Below are 26,789 nucleotides of genomic sequence, written 5' to 3'. Positions count from 1 at the left end.
ATTCTGATTTTCAGTAATTTAATTGGAAATTCTTAGCAAATTTTTGTTGCATTACCTTCTTCCCAAGCCACCTGTCAAAATTTCCTCCATTATGAACCCAGATGCAGAGAAAAATGTATTTTATTTTTGAGCTCTGACCTCATCTTTCTTGAATACTCCTTTTATAGCCTGAACAGCTATTAGCCCTACAAGCTTTCTTTCTGGTTTCTAAGTCTGAGAAATATTTTATTATCAATTTTTATGCCTTCTCCAAGTTGTTCCTCAGATTATTTATTTTACCCGATTTCTGTGGATTTTTTTAGGCTGATAGGGTTTATGGTCATTTCATTTTTCCTTATTTAGATACAACTTCAGATTTTTAAGGGATACTCTTCTTGATTCTAATAATATTCCTGTCCTGATATTTAAATGTCTTATTTCTTGCATTGTCTCGATTTTTTTTTTTGGGAGGGGGGATAGGGAGTATGGATTTTTTTTTAATATGAAATCTATAATGCTTTTCATATCATATGCTTTATATCATATGCTGCTTCCCATAGCATCTCTTTATTATTCTCATTTTTGTGAGGGCCTTTATTAAAGAAAAATTATGTACAACAGTATCATGTTTTGTTCTTGTAGAACTAATTCATTATGACCACTCTTGCAGGATGGCTCCTTAAATGTTATATTCAAAAAGAATACGTCAAGACCAGATGCTTCGTGGTTGTGGATTCCAGTGATAGTTCCATGAGGGAGTCAGTGGCTGTGTTACAGTCTGAGGCAGGCTGTTCCATGAGAATAATTGAATTATTCCATGCCCTGCACATGTAACCTTTTTGATTTTTAGGCTTATTGCAGCATTTCACAATACTGGTCAGGTGGTTCCTAAAACAGATTTAATATATATATATATATATATATATTTAATGTAGTCTCAGACTCTCAGTCTGTCTGTTTGGACTTTTCCCTGTTGATTAAGTTAGATTGTTAATCAGATTTTATTTTCTTTAACATCCCATACCATTCTTCCTTAAGCAATGATAGCAGCCAGGTATCTCATTGTTCTGTTATCTGCCTACCTTCAACTATGTTTCCAGCATCCTTTTTAACTACAGATGCCAGTCTTCATCCTGTTTATTAAATCCCTATTGTTTGCGTAACATGCATATGTAGCAGTTTTTTGATTTTCTACTTTGAATGTTATTTAAATGGCACTTGTAAAGCAGCTTGTTCTGGCTGCTTTCCTGGTTTTTCTTTCATTTTCAGTCTTCTGTTTTATGCAGTATTTGAGAATTTAGAGTTCCTGCAGCTTTTTCCCTAGTGGATATATAATTGAAAACAATCTGCTCTTCCATGCCACTGACATTCTTCCACTTTTCAGATTAAAAGCTTTTAAATGTTATTCTTGATTTTAAAAGCCAACAGCTGGATCCTTCATTCTTCAAATGAGGTCTCTTCCTTTTGTATAGACTCTCCCTATCCTAGAGGTGTCCTTGGTTTCAGATGAATCTTAATTCTTCCTCCTAACAACATTATTTCAGCCCATCATTGGAGCTTTGGTTCTGTTGTAACAAGACTATTGCACAGAATGCTACTGTGCAGGTCTTGAGCATGTGCAAAGAAGAGCAATGAAGCTGGTGAAGAGATTAGAAAACAAGAGTTATGGGGAGAGGCTGAGGAAATTGAGTTGTTTAGTCTAGAGAAGAGAGGGCTGAGGGGAGACCTCATCACTCTATTCAACTACCTGAAAGGAGATTCCAGTAAGGAGGATGTCAGTCTCTTTTCTCAGGTGAAAACTGATAGGATGTGAAAAACATGCCAGCAAAGTTTAGATTGGATATTAGAAATAATTTTTTCATGGAGAGGATGGTCAAAGATTTGAATAGGCTGCCCAGGGAAGTGGTGGTGTCCCCATCTCTGAATATATTTAAGAGATGTGTGAACATGGCACTGAGGGACATGTTTTAATGATGTGACTCAGTAGGTCAAGTTGATGGTTGAACTTCATGATCTTGAAGGTCATTTTCAACATAGATGGTGCTATGATTCTGTGATAGAAGAGTCGTGTAAGCCATAGACTCCCAAGGGACTAGAAGTTGCCATTCTGTCCCTTGCAGGATCTAGGTACTGAACACCTAGCTCTCCAGAATTTATGAATTTCAGAAATCTGGGTGTGATACCAAAATTCATGTAGTTAATGAAATGAATGAGGCATCTAAGCTAGAAATATACAGCAGCCCACACTGAGCGTCTGAGGCTGGAGGCAGACAATAGAAAGTGTTAAAACAGACTGATGCATTTAAAACTCTTACAGAGACACCAGCAAGACAGCTGTGTCAGTTGTGACATGAAAGTGAGTTTCAGACTGATCCCTCTTCCTACATACTAAATTAATTACTTTGGTATGGCTAACTGTGTCACTTTCACCCTTCCAGGAGAACATACCTGTCTTCCTAGAACAGCTGGAGCCTGGGACATGCTGTCTTGGCAATGTAAATGAAAGATATTCATGGCCATTTTTTCTGTTGGTTGATATCTTTTATACATATTTTCCAAACACATTCACCCTTCCTGAACTTTGTAGATGTGTAGAAGAAGGGTAATTACAGTGGAATAAATGCTTAAAAGTTAAAACTAAATAGAATAGTTTTTATATATACCTGAGGCGTTTCTTAATCAAATTTGATATTACTTCTATAAAGAGGGAATTTGATATTACTTCTATAAAGAGGGAATCAGATCTTAGACTGGAGTGCAGGGAGAAGAAAAAATGCCACCAGTTAAAACATTAGCAGATCACTTAACATTTTATTAGGTAGGAGCATCCCAGCCACAGTTTTGTTCACTGTGGATATGCTGTATCACACTTGTAAGACTTCCTTCCTGGATACTCTTTAGTTACTACAGCCTGTCTTATTCAAAGACACTCAGGCCCTCCAGCTTACTCCTGCCAGCTTGTTTTTCACATACAACGTCTTGTTCTTCTTTCAAGGCGTTGCCCTGAAAATACTTTTTTCTGTCTTACCTTAACTATGTCTAAAGGACAGAAATGTCACTCACAAAGGCATGCCATCAGCAAAGTATGACATTCTCAGTGCTTTAGATGTTTTTGACACTCAAATGTCCTAAAACTCAGTAACGTCTAGTTTTGTAATGAGACTGAGTAGGTGTTCCAAATAGGAATTAGTGAGTAATAAGTGCTATCAATTTGGCAAAATTACAAACATCGACAAATACTGATAATGAAAAAGTCACATTCTTTGTATACATATTTAACACAATGATGGATGTTTCATAGTTAGAAAATCAGGTACATCGATATCAAATTACAGAGTGTTAACATACGTATATATATGTTAAGTTTGCTTTTACATTCAGCAGTGTTAAATGAATTGGAAATTAAGGGACCAGTTGCACTGGTTACTGCTACTAATATCTGTAGGAAGAAGCTCTGCAGACCCTCTGTTTGGCATGCTAGAGAACAGAACAGCCAGAACCATTTCAATTTAGAGAAGGGAGTGGATCTTTCCACGCCCAATACGGTGGTTGTGTAAACCAATGGAAAGCCATCCATGCAAAATGATGAGTTAACACAGCCTTTTCTCCTTCTTTAAGTTCACCATAGCAAGCAAAAAATTAAGTACCAGTTCAGGTCTTTGAGTTAACACAGTATTACTTAAGTGTTTTCACCTTGTAAATATATTTTTTAAAAGGTGTCCTCCTCTTAAAATATTTTTAAAATATGTTTTAAAAAATGTTTTAAAACAACAAACAACAATATAGAAAATGTAGAGAGGGAAAAAATGAACCAGAATTTTGTAAAATGTTTTTGAGTGCTTTTCCAGACTGGTTTAATTTTTGTAGAGTGATGTGAGATGTCAATCAATTTAAAGTTATGCTTTGCTTTGATTATAAACATGACTTGAGAATAAAATGAATATTTGCATAGTGCTTAGTATATGTAAATTGATACACAAATGCTGCTGTAAGTATAATTACTTCAATAACGAAAGGCAAAATCCAGTTGACTAACACAGTTTTTAATTAGATTAACATAAACCATTTGTGATTTGATACAATGCTTTCTGCAAAATTAAATACTACATGCATGTATGCTAAATCGGTTCGCTAACATTTGGGTCCAAATTAAGTGTCATTATATTTTCATTGACTAAAAAGAAAATTGAGTTTTATGTCACATTTTTACTAGTCCAATATCAGTAGCATATATTTGAAAGATACATTAGTTTTATGGTTGAGTATTCAACCCTAACATATCCTGGTTCTTGTTGACTTAGAATTTAAATTTGCAAATATAGCATCTGGCAAAGAGAAATCTTTCACCTAATATGAAATCATATCCAGCTCAGTTAGACTAAGATGATGCACTTGAAAATCCTACTGCATTGCAGCTCCTTTAGATCTTCCTTTTAAGTTCCAAATTCTGTAAGTTAGAAAAAAGTTGGTAGGTTGCTGCCAGTTAGCAAAGAGCAGATGGTGTTTATTACTGTGACCAGTAAATTGTGTATCTGTGGGAGTAATAAGCCCAATTAGCCAAATGTTGATTATGCTTTTAAGTGTTGTAGTCTAAGTACCTATTTTCATACCTGTGCATATGCTGAATATAAACTTATTTAATTATGCACTTTTGAAAAAGCTTGGTGGTGCACTTCTTCAGTCTGAATTGTTAGCATTCGTAGAAATATCATTTTATACAACATCTTTCAAGTGAGTCAGTCTTACCTTGTATTTTACTTATTTTTAAATATTAAAAGTTTACTGTCTCAGGCTTGGCTAAGATGAATGTGAAGAGATTTTTTTTGTATTTTTTTATTTTATTTTTTGTCCTACAGAGGCCCCTTGCCCTTGATTTAATAGAATATGACTGTTGCATAGTCTGATTTTGCTTTGAAGAGATGGATATTTTTAGCCTAGCCTACTCTGCCATTTTTAAAAATACTGCTCTATTTGAACAGTCGTTCACTAAAGAGCAGTCTTCGTAGACATGCGTCCACAAGAACCATCCCTGCTTAACATCAGCCTTGCACAGTGCTTTGACTAAGCTGGCGAAACAGAGGTAAGCTTAGGGAAAATCAGCATCTGGAAATGTGTATAGTGTATTCTGTTCTTGAAATGGAGACAAAACAGGGCCAAAAGGTAAAACGCAAAAATAAAATGTGACTTAAAGATTCTCTTTCCCATTTCTGAGGTGAAAAAGCAGGCTACTGTGTATTCCTCTTGTCAGCAGAACCTGATCTTACTGCACTTACCTTGAATAAGTCCACTTTCATAAGCAAACCAGTGATTTTAATTGCAGTAATTTCTTCAATCACACACTAACCATTCAAATAAGCAACAGTAGCTACATACATGTAACAAGGTCTATTTCTTATTTTATTTATTTATTTATTTTTTTAGCATACTTGACAGCTTAGGGTGAATATCATGTCTTTTTGTGTCTGTACAGTGCTTGGTACGTTGATTCTATCTGAGTATCTCCGCAATTAAAATAATAATTAAAAAAATGGCTGCAGTGAGTCATAAACCCCTTAAACTTGTTAATTGCAGATTTAATATAGATCCGGAAGTCTAATTGGTTTCTTGGATTCTTCTCAATTACCTCATGTCAAAGTTAAAAACAGAATTACACAAAATGAAATGTTTGGGTGTGTGACAGATTAGTGGATTATAATAAATCATACTGCTAATGCATGTATTAGAGAAATATTTATTCAAATTTTCCTCAGTTAAGTCATTACATTTAACTGAATAAAGACACATCAGACACCAAACAATTACTTTTTAAAAACAGATAAAATATTTTAATTCTAAGGTCCATTTAAATTCCTCTATTTAAATGCCACAACTTGTTACCAAATTCTGACAGAAAATTGCTTAAAATGAAGAATGAGGGAATATTTTTGTTATCTCAGTATGGACTTGTATCTGGAGGATGTTTGTCTAGAGTCACTGACCATCTGTTTCATGGAGTTATGCCAAAAATACATTTTCACTGTAGATTTAGATGCTTGCTATGAGCTAGGAAATAACCAGACAAATACTGCACCATCTTCTTCAAGCACACCATAAATATGTGCTCCCAGCACTTTTTAAGATAAAAAATGTGTAATAAAAATGTTTATTTCTTAGGTAAATCTTTCAAACGTGGTAGTTTTAATGACTCTAACTTTGTTACTCAAATTTAATTTATTCTTGAGGTAATTCTGTTGATTTAAACCAGAAATGAATTTGCCCCTATGTTTTCAAGAAGCTGTATTTTTCCTTTGAGCATTTCATTTTGAGCCCATCTTTCTCCCCATGAGCTAGTATCAGGTTTCTTCTCGAATCATATATGAACAGATCAGACACAGAGTGCTCTGGAGGATAGGGTAGCCCTATCTTTTGGTTCTGGGACCTCTGTAGTGAAGTCTCAGCAGTGCAGTAGTCTTAGAAAGCATTAGAACATCTCCTTTGGCGTAGGTCTCCAGAGCCCATCTAAAGAAATATGTTCATTTTCTTCTTCTCCTGCTGTCTCCTAACATGCCCGGCTAAAGTAGAGTCCTGCAAAATTTGACCCTTCCAAATTTGTAAGCTCTTCTCGAGAGGCAGCAAACACTACAGTGCCAGAATTAAAAATAATATTGCATTCCTATCTGGAGCAGTAAATGCATTTTGGAAAAGCTGAAAAATACTAGATTTTGAAGAGGCGTTGGAATAAGCAACTGTATACAGGGGGAGAAAAACTTGTCCATTGCAGGATTTGCTAAGCTTAATGTGCCTATAAAGTAATGAGGGAAATAAAATTTTCCTTCCTAATCTTCCAGTGCTACCTTTACACAAAGGGAAGTCCCCTATGCGTATCAAAAGGTGAGACAGTCTTTAACAAATGCTGTTCTAAAATGATTGAAATATCAGAAGTCCTAGAACAGGGTGAGAATAAACAGGTCTCAGTCAGTAAGGTTTTACTCAGGAGTGGAAAATGCCTTTGTCTCCTCTCCTTTTTCTTTAGCACAGGACTGAATTTAGATAGGAAAAAGATCTTTATTATTATTATTATTATTATGGTGGTGGTAGTGTTTTTTTATATATATTTTTATTTTATTTTATTTTATTTCTTGAATAGAGAAAGATTTTTGTGAGAATAAATATCTCTGAATATGGAAATACACTTTGTCCCCCCACAAAGGAGCTGATAACAAATGGTGAATAGAGCATACTAAAAAATAACAAACCTGCTTTGTGTTGCCCAAGCCACTGCTATTTCTCTTTTGCTGTTTATAGGATTAGAAGAAATTAATTTAGTCTCCCTGTTCAGGTCTTTGTGTTGCTTTATCTTACAGCTGGAAACACTTGCCTGTCTCATTCCTTATTTATATGTTTTGTTGCTTTTCTGAACATTTATCTGTGTATAGAACAGAAATAGTCACTGACACATACGCTTTCTCTGAATGACAAACATATTCCTTGCTTTGCTTGTAAAACCCAATTTAAATAGTATTTGTAAAATATGAAGTGTTACAGTTATATCAGGGAAGTATTTGGGCTACATCAAACACGGAAACAATTATTCTTCTAAAATGTTCACTTTCTATCAATCATTGTATTAAGTTTGAGGCTTGAATGTTAATGCTGTAAATATAATGCTAGATTTGTTATAGCTATAACTGTGGTGTCCTGAGATGCTCAAAATCTTTACTAAAACTAATGGAAATTTTTAATTTTGAAAGCACTGTGGGTTAGAGCTTTATGTTGCAACATAGGATAATAAAATATGATTACTTGCTGTTTGATTGTCAGCATTTTTGCCCCCATGTGCAGAAGGGAGGTGGAGAGGAAGATAGGTATGGTTTTAGATAGGATAGGACTTATGGGGAGCACTTTAATTCATAGTGCTTCTATATTATGGAGTAATTTTCTGTGTACTTCTGACAGTGCCACGTGGCTCAACAGGCCAAGTGGTGTCCCCAGCAAGGGTGACTTTCCTCAGCCCAGGGTGCCTCATGCTGCTGGCTTTGGGGAGACCCCGCCTGACCTCACAGCCTGTGGGAAGGTCACAATATTCCTTTGCACTTAAAAGCAGAGCAGCAATGGCAGCCCACCTGGTTGTTACAAGAGAACTGAGCGTTAGGTGGTTAGGTTATTCAAAAACAAGCTTATTACATTTGGAGAGTGTCCTGTGTATACAACCAAAGTAAAGATTCAATGTTTGATTACTATTTTGAGCATTAAAAAATGAAGTAGCAATGAAAGTCACAACTGCTATCTGCCTAGCTCCTTTAGCTCCATTTGTAGCCGTCAGGTCATTGAGATTGCTCCAGTGCAAGGAGCCACAGACAGGTCCTGGACAGCTGACTTGGGATACTTTACAGTGTGCCAGCTAGCCTCCTAGGATTAAAAACAAAGACAGGATTAAAAACAAAATTAGGATTAAAAACAAAAACAACAAAATTTAGTCATAATCCTCTACTTGTACAGAAGAAAACAAACAAACAAAAACAGAGTGTGGCTGAATCTCTGTCATAAAATTGGGGCTTCGCAACTTTTGTTGTTGTTGCTTAATTTTAACAAAACTTTCATTTCGTAGTTTCTTGTATGAGGCATTGATTGGTCCCTTTTAATTAGAAGCTTACTATATTAGTATATGTATGCAGTTCATACACAGTTCAATAGGATAGAGTATAAAAGTATGCTGGTGTCAGATACAGCCTCTCCACAGTACAAATTCACCTTCTTTTCCCCATCTTATATACAACAAAAATACAGTAATGGAGCTGTGTCCATTTACCTTGGATGCCTTCTTTAAAGTTCAAACTCCCACCTGTGTTCATTTCCAGGAAAATTTACTTTAATATGCCGTATACTGAAAAAACTTCCTCTTCAGTTCACCACACCATATAAAACAGATATTATGTAAATATAAACTTACAAATATTTGTTTGTGTGTTTATTTACAATTCCATAATAATTCTGCTGATATTAGGACTTTAAAAAACAATACACAACATCGAGTTTGAAGAAGGTAAGTTCAACCATGGGAGTGAGAATACACGTGATGATCTTGATGTATTATAGTACACGTAAGTCTGTCATAACAATGTATGTTAGCTATGGGATATATTTTAAGAACTAATTATTGTACATGTTTTTAACAGCACAGGTTATCGTTAATCTCTGGCATTCCACAGGTACCATGCAAAACAAACATATCAGCATAATAAATGCTGACACTGGGAGACGGACTGCCTATGCTGTGCTCCAGCCTGACAACACCTTGTTAGTTTTTGGGATTGTCTTCTCAGTGGCTTAACCTGAAGCAAGTGAGGTGTGTTGATGTGCAGCATGGGAGGGATTTTTCAGACTTCCAAGAGTTTTATGATTATAGACTAGTGCTAAAGATAGTTGGCAGCCCTAGAACTTTCAGATGCTGGCAAGACTGAGGACAGTGGTAGAATTTCTGATATTGTGCACTGGCTTTTCTTCAACTTTAAACAAAACAAAAATAAGAGCAATTCAGTTTTTCACTTGTAACTGCTTGCTTCCTGATCTATGTTTTCAGAGAATATCTAGAAGGTGGGTGAAGTGTAAATGCGTGTCTGATACATAATCGATAGAATTAAAATCCCTCGCCACTTATTTCCTCTGAAGTGATTAAAATCCACTTTGTACATGGTTTATGTTGGCCATACTGCTCCTTTGCAGCAATATTTCAAGGTAATTATTAGACAGTTTATGACGTGCTTAAGTATAAATGTTCAGCATAAATCTTCATAGACTGTAGTTTAATAGTTTTGCTTCATTCAGAGAGCTAACACTGTCGAGCTTTGGCTGGCCTTCTTGTAGGCTTTTCCACACTTACGTAGCTGTATAGCTCTTTCAGCTCTTGAAAGGCATCTCTTCCTAATATTTAGAGACACTGAAAGCATAATTTCTGTCTGGTTCTACTCTGATTCGTGAAGTGTAAGTTGTACAAAATAATTCATCCTGTAACAACCGTTCTGCACGTAAGCGTGTTCCCTGTAGAGATGAGACAGTTCTGCTGTTTGCTCGACCTTCTCTAATGAGCCTTCACATGCATGAGATTTCATTTTTGAAATCTTACTTCTATCAATAGATTGAGTCCTAGGGCTAATATATAGTTTCAAATTAAAGATGCAATTCAGTCCTTGCTGTTTCTTCCTCATCCTTAGGCTTATTTCCATATGAAATTTAATAATTCATCTGAAGCCAGCAACTTCTTCCAAGTAAAGTTGGCCATGGAAGATGCATAGCTAGTTTGAGTACAGACTTCGTATTGTTTATATCATGATGATTTAAAAGGGTAGGATTTGTTGGAAAAGTTGTTAACTTTTATTAAATCAACACATAGAGTTGGAACAAATTGCAAGCACACATGCCTGAAAAATGTTTTTTTGAGCTTCAAAGCTCTGTTTTTCTGCAGCTGTACTACTTGCTACTTCCCCTTAGACATTTCATCTTGCTGAAATCAGTTATGTTAATTTAGGTGGAAGTAGATTTTGCTTTACATGTTTATTTTTCCTCTGATTACATATTATTTTCTTTGATGATATAACCAATATTTGAAGGAAGTTGCAAGTAATTTGTAATTAAGAAACTGGAACAAAAGCTAGCTTGAGTTCCAGGGTATCTGGCCTGATTTTGTGTTTGGCTGGTATATATGCATGTTAGGTTCTTGCTGGCTAAAATGGAAACAACATTCCCCCAGATCTCCTTTTTAAGATTAAATTTAAAATAGCAGGTAGTGCAAAACAGGGTATGTTAGAACATCTCTTCTCTCACCATCTCCCACAGTATTCTCCTGAAGAAGCTTGCTGCTGATGGCTTGGACAGTTCAGTGGGGGAAGAACAGGCTGAATGGCTGGGCTCAAGGAGTCACAGTGAATGGAGTTCAGTCCTGTTGGCAGCTGGTCACCAGTGGTGTTCCCCAGGGCTTGGTACTGGGGCCACTTTTGTTTAACATTTTTTCAGTGATCAGGATAAGGGGATTGAGCGCACCCTCAGTAAGTTTGCAGATGATACCAAGTTAGGCAGGGCTCTTAATCTGCTTGAGTGTAGAAAGGCTTTGTAGAGGGATCTGCACTGATAGACTGAGTCCAATCACAGGACACTCAACGAGGCTAAGTGCCAGGTCCTGCACTTGGGTTGTAACAATCCCATGCAACAGTATAGGGTTGGGGAAGAGCTGCAAAGTTGTCCAGCAGGCAAGGACCTGTGGGTGCTGGTTGGCAGCCAGCTGAGCATGAGCCATCAGTGTGCCCAGGTGGGCAAGAAGGCCCATGGCATCCTGGCCTGTGTCAGAAACAGTGTAGCCAGCCAGTCTGGGGAAGGTATTGTCCCCTTGTATGCGGCACTGGAGAGATCACACCTTAACTATTGTGTTGAGTTTGGGACCCCTTACTACAACAAGAATATTGAGTTGCTCAAACGTGTGTAATGAAACTTATGAAGGGACTAGAAGGAGTTGGGGTTGTTTAGTCTGGAGAAGAGAAGGCTGAGGGGAAACCTCATCACTTTATTCAACTACCTGAAAGGAGATTGCAGTAAGGAGGATGTTGGTCTCTTTTTCTCAGGTGACTACTGATGGAATGTAAAAAAAACGTTGTGCCAGCAAAGTTTAGATTGGACATTAGAAATAATTTTTTCATAGAGAGGGTGGTCAAGGATTGGAACAGTTTGCCTAGGGAAGCGGTGGAGTCCTCATACTTGGATATACTTAAGAGATGTATGGACATGGCACTAAGGGATGTGTTTTAGTGATGTGACTCAGTAGGTCAAGTTGATGGTTAGACATGGTGATCTCAAAGGTCTTTTCCAACCTAGATGATTCTCTGATTCTCTGATTTGATTCTGTGTTCTTTCTAGAGGTTCATGTGTAGTTTTGACACCGGTATGTCCTGGATTGCTATTCTTATTGTCATGTTCTTCATCCAATTTTTCTGCTAGTTCTGCTCTAAAATAAAAACAAGGAAGTACATATACAAATGCACACCTTTATCCTCAGCTGAGCTTACTTTTTGTTGAAAGACAAGCCAGAGTACTGTCTGTTCGAACTTGATCATAGTTTAGAAACATCCTAAGCTAATACTGATGGTTCTCAGTCAAATTCCAAAGACAGCATGCCATAGAGTTTATAAAAGATTTTGGAAAGCGTAAAACATATTAAATTGAAGAAACTATTGACTGCAGAATAAACAAATCACCGTTACTTTATAACTCCTCCCCTTTTGTTATTTTTGTCAACATTACATTAGCACCCCATTTATTTACTGTTCTGCCACCAAATTTTTCATATAGATCTCTCTCCTCCCCATGCATATAAAACACTGTTGTATGTGTCACAGTACCTGTGCAGTGTTTAAGAGTATTAGCAGCATGCCAGGCAAATCACAGTGCTCCTCAAAATCTTCTCAGAAAACAGCCTGAATATCTACAGTGATCTATTATTTGTATGATTAATTCAGTTGCTGGCAAAACAGACATTTGAAGCTGATACACAAAACAGCACTTATTTTAAAATCAATATGTAAAACATCAATTCTTAAAAATCCATTGAAAGATCTAACTTTGCAGAATATATTACTTTGCCAATAAAGCTGGCTAAGTTGGGAAAGAACATATTCATTCTCTGTTTCACCTGTCATCTAGTAAGAAAAGTTCTTGTTTTAGTTAGCTAAACCTAAGCAGCCACTGATTATTTCTTTCCTAAAGATGAACCTCCTAGGTTCCAAATAAACCACGAATGTTTTTAGTGATAAAAAAATACCTCCATTCTCCACACTTCTATGTATTAGGCCTAGAAAGAAAATTAAACTTTTCCCTTTAACCAACTCCTTTATAAAGGATTATTAACTTTTCAAAAAGGTGCTCCTTGGTTTAAAATAGTTCTCTGTCTTACTTTCTAGTTCAATTTTGTTGGGAAATTGCTTGGACCAAGAGGAAACTCCTTGAAGCGGTTACAAGAAGAAACAGGTGCAAAAATGTCTATCTTGGGGAAAGGCTCCATGAGGGATAAAGCCAAGGTACTGTGTCTGGATTCTGACTGCAATTAGTGTTGATACATTTGCTCTTAGCTGTTACACTTAGATTGCCTGTCTACTTATTAATGGCTCAGTTAACAGACTTAAGCTAAACTTTGACTCCAAAGGCTCATTTGTTTTTTTCAAGTTACATCAATTGTTTAAATATAGTTTTTCTCTTGCTACGCAAACCTTCCCGGATAATTGTGGACCACCACAGTTACTGTAGTACCACTATTGTTTAAATAAGTAACACAAAAGAGAAACCATCTTCTTTTTTTCTGAGTGAAGCTTGTTTCTCCTGAGAAAGTTTAACTTTTTAAGATTACTGCTGTAATGCTGATGTACGTTAATAGTTTTTCTCTCTTTTGTTTCTTTAGGTTTGCTCTTATTGTTTAGAGCGGTATTTTAGAGAGGTAACATTTTAAAAAAGCTTGAAGTTTTATTCAGGGAATAGTTTTAATAAAGACAACAAAGTGTAAATTTTATTTAAATGTGCTTAGAAATGCACAATAGATAAAGAATCTGTATTTGGAATCACGTCTATTGCGCCTTAAGTATTTATTCATAAAGTCAAGTCATATATGTGCAAGCCAAAGAGCAAGTAAGTATACATTGCATTGTGGCACCTTACTTTACAGGCTGTGGAACAGCAGTATTATGGTCAACATAGAAATAATGACTACTAATTTCACTGCACTGTATATTGCCTTTAGTAATGCTGTGCATTATTCAGCTTTCCTTTCTGTCACCTCTATCATTCATCTCAGTAGCTAAAATAATGAAAGAAATAACATGCCAGAATAAAGGAAAAGCTAATCAGGATTTTACCATTTTTATGGTTGGTGTTATTTGGTCTTGGTAATGCGTATCAGCAGTCACACTTGCATTATGAGATCTCCAATGGCAATATTAAAAATAAAACACAAAAAGACAAATTAGGCACACAGAGCATATTTCATTTTTTCAGTGCTTTCTTTATGACATTGGGCATACTCACACTTCAATTATCTATTTAACATTATATTTTATGATAATAAATGTTGATTACACTACAGATTGTATTTTTAGTTATTGACAAGTAAAATATTTTATGACTTCTGGCTTACTTCTGGAATTATAAAAAACGACTGCCTGGATGAATGAATGTGAGTGCTGCTTAGTAGCAGTAATTTGCATCTGTACTATGTCTGCCAGCTCCATTCTTAGCCACCCACTCAGATTATTATTGCCAAGAGATGCAATTGCCCAGACAGGGAAGTGTGAAGAGCTTGTTACCAGATAAAGAGGTTTAAGCACATAAATAGACAGACAAAGTCCTCTGATTTTGAGATTGGTGACTCTTCTTATCATACCATTTGAATTTCGTATGATCATAACAAATAGTGCCAGCATGCCAGTTATTACATTCACTCATGAGTATGTCAGTAGAACAAGATTCAATTTTTATTTTTTTTCTCTTTGTAGAATATTTATGCCTACAGTTCAATATGAAGTTTACTGTGAACTTCATGGAAAGTCACTCATATAAGAAAGGTGTAAAAAAATGAAGTTCTAGAGTAAAATAGCATTAAATATGGCAGTGATGAAAGCAACTTCTGTAAAGAAAGCCTCACAAGCAATTTACTTATCTTAATCCAATTTGGACATCACTGACTCAAAAGAAAATGAAATGCCTATGCTCTTACAGTGAGAAAGGAATTGTCTGATCTCTGTACATCACCGTTAGCAGTTCCAAGCAAAAAACACTGAGAATGGCCATGGGATGGATAATAGTTGCAATTCAGAGGGGATTTTCTAGGTTGGGATTCTGGTAAAACTAAAGAAAATAACTGTGAGCACAAATAATAACCTAGACTGCCACGGCACTAAGGAAAATGCAACTTGCTCTGGTCAAAATAGCTTTCTTGCTTTAAAACAAGCTCACTAGCCTCTTTTATGCAGCACTTTTTATGGAATTAAATACAAATTACCAGAGTCTGGAGGCTTGCTGTGGTTATTTCATACCATACTAGAAATCAATTTATGTATATGGGCTGATGAATCTTCCTTCTGGAGGAACTTTCAGGAAAAATCTAATTTCTCTCTGTTAACTAGAATATCCTTAGGGCTGTCTGTATTATGCAACGGGCCATACCAGTCCCCAAGCAGACAGCAGGCATGTGGGCTTTTCCCCTCTGGTCCAGTGCAGCTGACTGCTCTGCTGCATCAGAGCAACAGAAGCTGAATTTCAGTGATATGCCTGATGGAAATGATTAAATACTTTTACACCTGAAATCCTCACTTAGTGTTCACAAAGGAATGATTTGTGTCTTTTTGGTACCAAAATGATGGTAGGCACATGCTTACCTCTACAATGAACCACTCTGGGCATATTCTGTAATTTCAGGCAAGGGGAGCTGCAGTTCCCAGTTCTGGGAACCTCCCTCTGTTAAGGGTGGTTTATCTGGTTTTCAGATTTTCTTTATTGTTAAAAAAGAAATCTATGTATAAATTCCAAAGACTAAGGAACTGAATTTGTTCCTTTTTCAAGCCTCAGGGGACACTGTTGGTAAGAGTGACTTGAATTTTTTGCATATCCACTGTTCCTACAGTTGCATAGGCAAATTAATTTGAAAAATCAATGCAATTTACTAAACATGAATAATATCAGCAACTCCAGTTGTGCACTAAATACCACAGAACTTATATACATCTCACAGAAAACTGTGTTCACAATTTTTGAAGAGATGCCCAAAAACAACTTCGATGATTTTGCAGCATATTATTGCGGATATAAGAAAAACTTAATCTTTGTGATCAAGCTAATGCCACTAGTTCAGCAGAAGTTTACTTTGCTGTAATGAACACAATCTGTAGGGAAAGATCCTACAGAGTTCTGATAGGAAAAACAAGCTCCATCATGAGATGTTGCATTACCTCTAGGCACAACAAAAGATGATGCTGAATTTTAGATACTTGTTCTTTGCCCTGGTCAGGCCTCACCTGGAGTACTGTGTCCAGTTCTGGGCTCCCCGGTACAAAAAAGACAGGGATCTCTTGGAAAGAGTCCAGCAGAGGGCCACAAAGATGATACGGGGCCTGGAGCATCTTCCCTATGAGGAAAGGCTGAGAGACCCGGGTCTGTTCAGCCTGGAGAAAAGAAGACTGAGAGGGGATCTTATCAGTGTTTACAAATACCTTGAGTGTGGGAGACAAAGGGATTTTGCCAACCTCTTTTCAGTGGTTTGTGGGGACAGGACAAAGGGCAATGGCCACAAAATGGATCACAGGAAGTTCCGCACCAACATGCAAAAGAACTTCTTCACAGTGAGGGTGACGGAGCACTGGAACTGGCTGCCCAGGAGGTGGTGGAGTCTCCTTCTCTGGAGATATTCAAGGCCCGTCTGGATGCCTACCTGGGCAACCTGCTCCAGGGAACCTGCTTTGGCAGGGGTTGGACCCGATGATCTCTTGAGGACCCTTCCAACCCCTACTGTTCTATGATTCTGTGATTCTGTGATTCTGTGATTCTGTTCCTTTTGATTTTGCATGCAGAACTGCACTTTTAATGTTGGCTATAGCTGAACTTTGAAGTATTTGTTAGCTGAATAACTCCATTTATTTTTAAATCATAAGAAGGTATTGTTCAATATGACGAGCATAGTCACGGCTTCTGAGAATTGTGCCCATCATAAGAGCGCAGCCAGTTTCCTTTGAGTTCTTAGGACAGGTTCAGCTCTTGGTCAGTCTTTGTGACTGACGTGATGCCCTCAAAGCACATAATTCCTGTAGTAATATAGTATTATAAATACGCAAAGACATTCTTCAGAAGAGGTAGTGATGAGATTAAGCATAGTCATGTTAAGTTGCTTGGCTTTTGATTCTTCTCCACTTTTTTTTCTGCTTTTTCCTGACAGCATGGGAGGCAATTGTAAAGGTAAACAATCAAACTGAAGTGACAACAGAAATCTCATTACAAGTAGAATTAATGGATTGCTTTCATACTTAGATGCAGATTTTCTGCTTTTCAACCATACAATGAATGGTTTTCACTGCCGTTAAAAAGAAAAAAAAAAAGTATGCAGGGAGGTGGAATAGCTTTTTCATTAAGCTATAGTAGAAAGAGCATGGATTCTCTTTAAAAGAAGCAGGAAAACATGTAGTGATGTTTCTTAAACACTTTGATTTCTTCAGTGAGGTACCTGAAAACAAGATACCAGAAAGACTTTTTTTTTCAAGAGAGAGTACAATCTTAGGGCTTGCACTATTTCTTCAAAATCCCTGGTCTTAGATTATTTATATGAGTAGTAGTAGTATTTTTATTCACACTAATTATATACCAATATACAATAAATATTCACTAAAGATTAATAGTATATGTAACTTGTCTTTGTATTTTGTAGAACTTTGGAACACTGTATGTCAGAAATCAAAATGGCAATGATTTAATGCAGATGGGACCCGAAGGAACATTTTTGTAGGAAAGCAGAACATTTAGGGACAGAGATAACAGAAACATACTGGTGTTATAGAACTTTCATTAAGGGCTGCATTACCTAACTGCAGGTTGATGGAACTTGGGGAGAATATGTGGGAAAAATTGACACCGTCCTTCTTCCCCCTCCACTTTGCCACAAGAACTCCCTACTGAGTGGAGAGAAAATACTGATCTGAGGGTACATTGTTATGATGTCCTTAATAACAAGGGTGAGAATACATCAACAACTTTAATCATAGTCCAACAGCATGCACTTATCTGCAACATGACCTCACTTTTTCTTTATGTGTTTTTCAGAGATTAACTATATCAGAGTAGGTAAGATTGTATACAGCGAGATTTACCTTTAACAACTATACTTGCAGTCAATATCAAAAATTAATTGGTATGAATAATGCTGTTAAAATAGAGCAAATGAAAGCCATGACCAGATTAATAAATGAAACAAGCCATAGAAAATGAAAAAGAAAATAAAGAAAAAAAAAAAAACGTTGAAAAAGGGAGCAAGGGAAAAAAGTATGAAAAAGAAGGGATTGAAGGGATTGAAGAGAAATCTTTAAAACATACAAGTATTTTAGTTCAAAATTTTTAAAAGCAAAATGCTCGTGTCTTTTTTTTGCTTGTTTTTTTAGAACTTTTGTATTTAAAAATTAGTCTTAGTGAAGAGATTTGAAAGAACCGCATAACCTAAGAAAAAGTGTTTTTATTTGCTTTAATAACATTTCCAGTTTTATGCAAAGTAATATTCTTCACTGCTTTTCATTTTGTGAAAAAAACATATATTTTTTAGCCTGATTATTTTTTCCTGAAAAGTCATTATTAGTCACCTATAAGACACATCTTGCAGGACAAACTATTTAAACTGAAAAGGTGCAGATTGTCTTTGCAGAAATCACAACTGCTTTTTAACCTATATAAACTTGGGTTTGGAAATTAGTATAAGACCCAAAAGATAAAACGTAAATTGCTGTAGTATCACATGGGCTGTCATCCACTCATGAAAGAAAATGTTAACTCATATTGCTTGAGTTAAATCTCCCAGATGCTGATATATACCTGTCACCTCAATTTAAAGCCTTACTGCTATTTGGATTGCGATTCACAGACTCGTTTTGCGCTTCCATTCCATGTCTATGTCCCTCCACCCTGCATTGCCCAGCAGCTCAGCAACTCACAGCTCAGAACTCACTTGTTTGACTTAGTCCTTGTTACCAAAGATTCCCATTTCTTTCCCATAAACCATGGGGAATTAGATAATAAACTTGCACTGCAGCTTTGAAAAATCACATAAACTGTTTTTTCCATGACTGAGTGTTTTGCCAACTACTGAATGAACTTTTAACCGCTTTCAAGTTTCAACTGTTATGTAAAATAGTTACTAAAGCAAGAAGGTTTTATCACAGAAGACTTAAGTGCACTAGAACTGTCTACCTTCCGTGCTTTCCAAGGAAGCTCCACTGCCACTAGACAGCAGCTTGTCCTTTAGGACAGGATTTCTTGCATGAGCTTGTCTTAAAAAACACAGGTGTTAAGACTTTATTGGCAACTGCAAAGAACTAAAGTCAACTCACAAAGAACCTACATAGGTTCGGTGATAAATGTATTGGCTTTAGTTTTTGTTGTTGTTGTTGTTGTTTTATTTTATTTTTTTTAACAGCCATATTACATGAGTACCTTATCAAAGGCTGGGGAAATGTGGGAGAATTGCAGTGCACCCCAGTATGTTCAATGCAAATGCTAAGTGTCCTGACTGCACTCCTGCAACCTTTAAATATGTGCTTAAATATTGTACAGGGTTAAGTGCACATTATATATAATGTGACATAGTGCCCAACAACACTGTGATTTGAATCACTATATATTTCTTCATCAGATCATTTCTTCATTAGATCATTTCTACCATGAGCATAATGTCCTAATATTGGAGAGTTAATTCTCTGATAGCATTCTCTCAACTTCGTTGGTTTTTCAATAAAGCTATATAAATAATGTTCAGGTAGCTAAAAAGGGAAGGAAAAGGTTGTGTTTTGTCTATAGGAGGTGATGATCTGAGCATTAGATTATATCCTTTCCTAATCCCCTTTCTTTATAGAAACATGAGAATGAAAATGTCTTCTTCAGTGTCCTGAGATTCAAAAACCTTTGAGTGTCACTGCCTGTTATGATCATTTAAGCTTATCCACTATAGTTAGGTATGTCACATTTCATTTCAAATGAGAGTGACACCTTTCTAAGCAAGAATAATTATGATGGACACTAGAAAGCTAAAAATAGAATTAAAATAAATAAAAAATAAAATAAAATAAAATAAAATAAAAAATAAAATAAAATAAAATAAATCTAGTAGTCTATTGCACTAAGTTTTATGCTGATGGCATTCCACTCATGTCAGTGTGGTTGCTTGCTCTAGTTTATGGCTATAGTAGTTCAGCCCAATGTGTCATAATGAGATTTCAGCTCTTGTAGTAGGGGATACAAATTTGAGTATTTCTTTAAAAATAACTATTTTGGTTCTTTAAAACAGAAACTGCAAGTTTACTTCCAGCCTGTTGGGAGTTTTGATCTGGACTTTATGCAAAGTCCCTGCAATGTTTGTTTCTTAGGTAAGATGTTTCTGTTTCATTGAGTTACTCATTTATCATCTTTATCCATAAAATCTCTAAGGGAAAGATAGAACAATGCATGACATTGGATTTAGAAAACTGGCTCACATCCAGAAGCATCAATAGATAGTTTTAAATCACTAAATGGTGCTCAGCCAATTAATCTTTTTCTTTTAGGTTTTCCTTTGCTATGTGTAAAAGTATTATTGACTTTGGATTGTTATCTCTACAACCATTGTACCTTAGAGCTTACAGCCATCTTACCCCACAAGAAGGTTTATATCCAAGAGCAGTTTATAACCAATGCTCAGCATGCATTCAAGATATGAGCAGAAGTAACAGCAACTCACTGCTTCTGCTGCAGCACATTTTTTCCTTTTGTAAATCTCTCTACCTTCCTGATACTGACTGCTGTGAAGCTATAAGGACTGTAACAATGCGCAGCAAAGAAAGATACAAGCAAAAACAAACAAAACAGAATAAAACAAAACAACAACAACAAAGAAAAACAGAGCACCCCATATTTTGAAACTGGAATATTTCAAGTGCTCATCTGCAAAAGGATGTTAATCCTTTAAAGTCTACTTTAATCTACATTCTCTCAGCTTTTCTTTTAAGTGAGCATGTCAAAAGGTACGAAAGGTTTTCAAACTCTAAAAGTAGGTTTTAGCTGAAAAAAAAAAAACAAACTAACAAACAAAAAATCCAAAGAATGTACTTTCTACTTATACAGAGAAAATGAAAATCTGTTGGCAGTCACAGATTAAAAGTAGAGACTGTCATTATCACTGCTTCCTCCAGTGTTACTCAAGTCATAACAACTGGTTGCTCAACCACCACAGTTTCTTTGGAAAATATCTGTGTATCACCTCTGGTGTGAAACTCCCTTCAGGGGATGGAATTCAGGGTCACAGAACAGATCACAAACAATATTTCTTAGAATATATTTTATTCATAAAGCTGTTTCTACTAATAGCAGATAATTATTCAAACAGCACATTCACTTATTTACTCACATTTGATTTGCACACTCACTCACAATTACTGGGTTAAAACAATGCTTGTGAGGTCAACTCTGAGTATGTACTCAGAAAGAGAAGGGCCATACTAGCAGACCAATTCCCCTCAGAGGGTCCTTTATTTCATAAAATGTATGCATAATCCCATAGCTTTCATCTGCATATAGCAGCTGTCTTAGATGCAGAGTTACACAATGCTAGCTGGTACTTACTCTTGGTATTCTCAGACCGTATGTTCTGGTAGGTTTGTGGAAACTGAACTGAACATCTGAAGTTGTTGACATACCCAGGTTTTTTTATAAAATGTTTTGGTATTATTTAAGAAGAACTTATGTTTCTTTGTACAAGGAAAATTGGAATGCAAGATTTGCTTTAAATTGGAAAGATGACAGAAAAATAGAGATTACCATGTATTCCTAGCCTTGACACATGATGATTATTGATGAAAAATTAAAGTTCATACATTGGTTACTCATTTAAATACTCAAAATTTTTGTAATTTAATTTTAAAATTGTTGTATTTATCTCTTTTGACTCCCAATGAAAATCTATATGATCTCCTCTAAGTGTCCCAGAGGTGCATTTCCTGTACTTACTGAAGCCAGTGGTAGTGAGAGGAATAAACCATTCTTAGTATTTTGCTGACTGAGAGAATGAAAATCAACTGCAAACTCAAAATACATTAATTCTAAGACTGAAGTCTGATCTAAAGAGTGAGATGTTAGGATGGTTGCAGAGATTCAGCCATCTATATTAACTTAAATATTTCCTGCTAACTTGATTTATTGAGTGCAGTGATACTTCCGTGTAATTTGTGATGGCATTTTCAAAATGGAATAACCAAGAGGGCAATTTAACCTTGTGTTAAAAATTACAGACTGTAAGGCTGGTAGTTAAGAAAATTACATTGTCCTCACAAAAGAATTACATCTGACTTTGAACAGATGCTGAAAAATCCAAGTTTTATTACTGGTGCAACACAGTGGTGATATAAAAAAACTTCATCTCCTCCCTTGCATCTAACGTTTTAACAGACTTACAGTTGTAACTATGACAGGATATTTGTGAGAATTATATTGCTATTTTCAAAAAGGTAGGACACATTCTTCTCTTTCTGCTAAATTAGACTACTTCCAAGGAAGGGGCAAAGTGTTAAGATAGTGCTTCAGACTTATTCTGTCTGTTCTGAATTAAAAGTGATGAAGGACCACAAAACATTAAAGGAGACAAAACATAATAAGTAGCAAAAGAGAGGAATGTGGGAATGGTAGAGAAAGTCTCTAGTGAAAATAATACATAGTATTCATAGCAGCAAAAGACTACGTGCTTTCTGTTTTGCCAACTTGTACACTTTTAATAATTTTTTGACCTGAAAACAGATGTTTTTGTTTGTGGATTATCATACTTTTTTTTTTCCCTTTTTAATACAGCGTAGAAGGTGTAAACACCTGCCGTGTACACATATATTATGTATTAGAAACAAGCTGCCCAGTAACTCAGCTCTGATATTCCTCTGTCAGTAGTGGTGTTGATTTGATACCTAAAAGTCAGAGATGACATCCAGATCTGTGCCAAATTCTTCTTGATTTCAAGTCATTCTGAGTTTTTGGGCTGGAGAATCAATGGTGCTTGCTGGTGCAATTTAGTTATTGCTATTGAGCCTGCAGGTAGTCTGGGACCAGCTGGGACTTCCCCATTTCCCACAGATGGCAGAATTTTCAAACCTGAATGTCTAGTCAGTGTGAGACGCTGACGCTGACATCAATGCCTTTGCAGCAGGCAATAAGTTTAAATTATAAATAATAATTAAAAAAAAAAAAGAAGAAGAAGAAGAAGAAGAAGAAAACTATAAGTAAATGAACTCGATAGCTTACAGCAATTTGAGGGACTGTAGATCTCTTCACAGTGATGGTTTTTCCCATCCACACTTTCTCAGAACAGTGATTTATATTCCAAAGAATTTTATTTATCTGCATGAGGCTTCATAAAGACCAGGTTTGATCTTGCTGAGTTTTTGTTTTATGATTATTGTTCTTGCTGTTTTACATATAGATAAATGCAAAAAGAAATGCTTTGAATTATTTGCAGCAATTATGTTAAATCCCAGTTTTCCATGCATAATGTTATCTGTGCTCTTGAGGACCATGATAAATACTTTTAATATATTTTAATGGGTTACTGTTACAAGGAATTTTGCATTGCACAATAGAGGCAGCATTGCAGTAAATTAAATTACAGTGCACACAATTAAATAGAATAATGAAAAAAAACAGACTTGGAGCAACAGCTCTTCAGAGTCCTCTGAAATTTGATTCCGTGATAAACATAATAGGAGAAGATGGTGAGTGGAATTTAGATAACTAAGCTAGATATTATTTTGTTTGTAACATCTCCATCAGGGATTAATGTTCTCTTATTCATTAGTCTCTAGATTATTTTTCTGATTGATTCCTGTTGTACTGTAGCATTCCTTCTTTGTTTATCTACCCAGCATCAATATAACTTTATAGCTCTAACTTCATCATGGAACAGTTGTTATGCAATCTGCAATAATTTGTGGGTTCTCAATAACGGTTTTAAGAAGATCTGTAGACTTACGTTCAGCTGGTAGCCATATATTACTAAAATAAACAAACAAAACAAACAAACAAAAACTTCCTTTCATCATTTCTGAAAAAGAAAATTATAAATTTCACATATTCTCTGACAACAGATCATTTCGAGAACACTTGAAAATGAGACACATCTCTGTTTTATCAAACAGTTAAAGTAAGGCATGTGTGCAGCTCTGGGCAGTCATTGTTTTGAATATACAATGAAAACAAAAATATGATATTAAGATCATAGATGGCATTATTGCTTTTTTAAAGTTTTTATTTTTGTTATCTTTTTTGGAGATGAAGGTTGATTGAATCCAGCAGAGATGTGGTATTTCAAGTCACAAGGAATCTAGATTTAATTCCTATCCTTCTGTGGCACTGGCAAAGTAACATTATTTCCTATGGTCTTATTAGTTTTCCTACAGTAGAGGATAATAATACTTGCCCATCTACTTTAGAGGTTGCTATAGAGCTATATATTCATTGATAATTATAAGTCTCTTTACAAAAGCTTCATTTTATTGAACTAAATACCTCCAATACAACTGCAGAATACCTCCAACTCCTAAGGAAATTTGTGGTTGCTTTCAAGGCTTTCAGGTTCTTTTTCAAACACTATTTACTGGTAGGATATTTAACTATTTATGAAGTTAGCTATTCCACTGGTTAAAATTAGAATAACCCCACTTAAAATCTGAACAGAAAAAAATATATATGTAAAAATCACTGTTACAAAATTTTTGTAGGAGGTAAGATGGTGGTTAGAATGTGCATACAAGGTCTTACCCAGGTTCACCATGCGTATTGGGTTTATGTGGCAAGGTTTTAGAAGCAGGGTGGCTGCAGGGGTGGCCTCTGTGAGCAGAGCCCAGCAACTGCACCATGTCAGATCAGAGCCAGCTCCAGCCAGCTCCAAAAGGGACCCACTGCTGGCCAGAGCCGAGTCAGGGAATGATGCTGGGTGGGCCTCTGTGAGAGCAGATAGAAAGAAAAAAACTACTGTGCAACAGCAGCTGTGAGTGAGGAGTGAAAAGCAGCCCTGCAGACCCCAGGGTCAGTGCAGAAGGAGGGCAGGAGGTGCTCCAGGAACGCAGCAGAAGTTCCCCTGTGGCCTGTGGAGAGGCCCCTGGTGGAGTAGGCTGTCCCCCTGCGGCCCATGGGTCCCACATGGAGCAGATCTCCACGCTGCAGCCCGTGGAGGAGTCCCCGGTGGAGCAGGTGGATGTGGCCTGGAGGAGGCTGCGGCCCACAGAGAGCCCCCGCAGGAGCAGGCCCCGGGCCGGAGCTGCAGCCCGTGGAGAGGAGCCCACGCAGGAGCAGGGGGGTCTGGGGGGAGCTGCTGCCCGTGGGGGACCCATGCTGGAGCAGTTTGCTCCTGATTGACCCCGTGGCGGACCCCACATGGAGCAGGGGCAGAGAGTGACTGTGAAGGAGCCGCGGAGATGAAGCGTTAGGGACTGACTGCAGCCCCCATTCCCCATTCCCCTGCACCACTCGTGGGGAGGAGGTAGAAGAGGGTGGAAGGAGGGAAGGTGTTCTGGTTAGCTTTTAGTCTGTTAGTAACAGGCAAGAAATCGCATTAATCTTCCTGTGCTCTTTATTTTACCCATGATGATAACTGGTGAATGATCCTCCTGTCCTTACCTCAGCCCTTGAGTCCTTTCCCTTGTATTTTCTTCCCCTTTCTCTTTGAGGAGGGGGAGCGAAGAGAGTGGTTGTGGTGGAGTTTAGCTGCAAGCCGGGTAAAAGCACCACCATGATTTATCACCTTTTGCCTTTCACACAAACCAAAAAGTTTCTTTGAAAGCACATCTTTAGAAGTAACCCTGGCTGTTCACAACGGACCCTGATCTCGTAAACCACATTTTGAAGACAATAACATATTTTTTTTTAGCCTAGGGATGTGTCAGTGCTTTACTGAATTTAGGCCTTACTGGCAATTCTTCCCTTCCTGGGTTTACAGACCCTTGCTGTGAAAGTAAAAGGCTGCTTGATGTTTATTCTTTGTTGCTCAAGCAGATTAATGATTTACGGGATATCTATAAACTTTGAAGAATTCATTTAAGAGTCATTTTTGAAGTAGAGAAAAAACTAACAACAGCAAAGCTCTGTTTTTCTGTCCAACTATAGGTCCCATTTCGTCTTCTGTTACATTAAAGAAGCCTGTTACCACATGCTTTTTATTTGACAGGAGAGGGAAAGTAAAATGATGTTTCCTTTGTACTATGTTTTTAATTCTTCTCCAGAGGTTAGTTTAGAGGGTAGGGAGATAGAAGGAATGGCCAGCAAGCCTTCTTTCCTTAATTAAAAACATAATTAAACATGTAAAAAAATCTCTTCAACTCTAGGGTAACACTGATATTGAGTCTCTGGCTATTAACAGGTTTGATCCATAGGTCCATTTGTAAGTTCAAAAATAATGAACATTTCTTTAAATTGATGTAGCATATAGTCCTATAGTCCTGAATAGTTTGACAAAAAAAAAAAATCTTTAAAAAGGAATACAAAACCAGCTACCCCAAATGCCAGCCTAGCAATTCTTTGTTACTTACATTGTTCTGTGAGTTGCATGGAAATAGTCTTATGGAAGAGTTTTGCAGATCACAGTTGATTGGGGCACCCCATAGGTAATGCACAACATGCGTGCACATTCAGAGTGTATCTAAGCACCCAAAAACTGTAAAGCAGCTCTTTGAGATTCTGTGAGATGTTGAGATTCTGTGAGAGGTAATCTAAACTTCTGCATGTCGAAGTAACATTAAAATTTCTCTTTAACACATGTTCATATCTTTTTCAAATTTTATTTGGTATTGTGTATAGAAACTCATACCAGCTGAAGGGTGCCTACAAAATTACCTAGCATACCAGATATATAGTGATATTCTAAAAATCTTCTCCAAAATCATGAGGAATCCCAAATCCCACCCATATGCTGTCCAAACATTCAGCGAATGTTGATATTCTCAATTTTATGGTGGTAGACATGCATATTCATTGGAATAAGACTTGTAAAAATATTGCTGGTGTCTTATGTCTATAGGCCTGTCAGTCCGACTTTGGTGCTGGGAAAG

The 26,789-nt window shown here is 36.6% G+C and overlaps 1 protein-coding gene across 2 annotated transcripts in view; it reads left to right on the top strand.

The window, feature by feature from the left end:
* Positions 1-26,789, top strand: part of KHDRBS2 (KH RNA binding domain containing, signal transduction associated 2) — a 348,366-nt gene that overhangs the window by 111,669 nt on the left and 209,908 nt on the right. For both annotated transcript variants that reach the window (XM_035543032.1, XM_035543031.1), the window contains exon 3: positions 12,903-13,019. In XM_035543032.1, coding sequence (XP_035398925.1) covers positions 12,903-13,019 — 117 coding nt within the window. The remainder of the gene's footprint in view (positions 1-12,902; positions 13,020-26,789) is intronic.

This window comes from Cygnus atratus, chromosome 3, assembly GCF_013377495.2.
Source record: "Cygnus atratus isolate AKBS03 ecotype Queensland, Australia chromosome 3, CAtr_DNAZoo_HiC_assembly, whole genome shotgun sequence".
Taxonomy (NCBI): Eukaryota; Metazoa; Chordata; class Aves; order Anseriformes; family Anatidae; genus Cygnus; species Cygnus atratus.
This window is presented reverse-complemented; position numbering and strand designations above follow the sequence as displayed.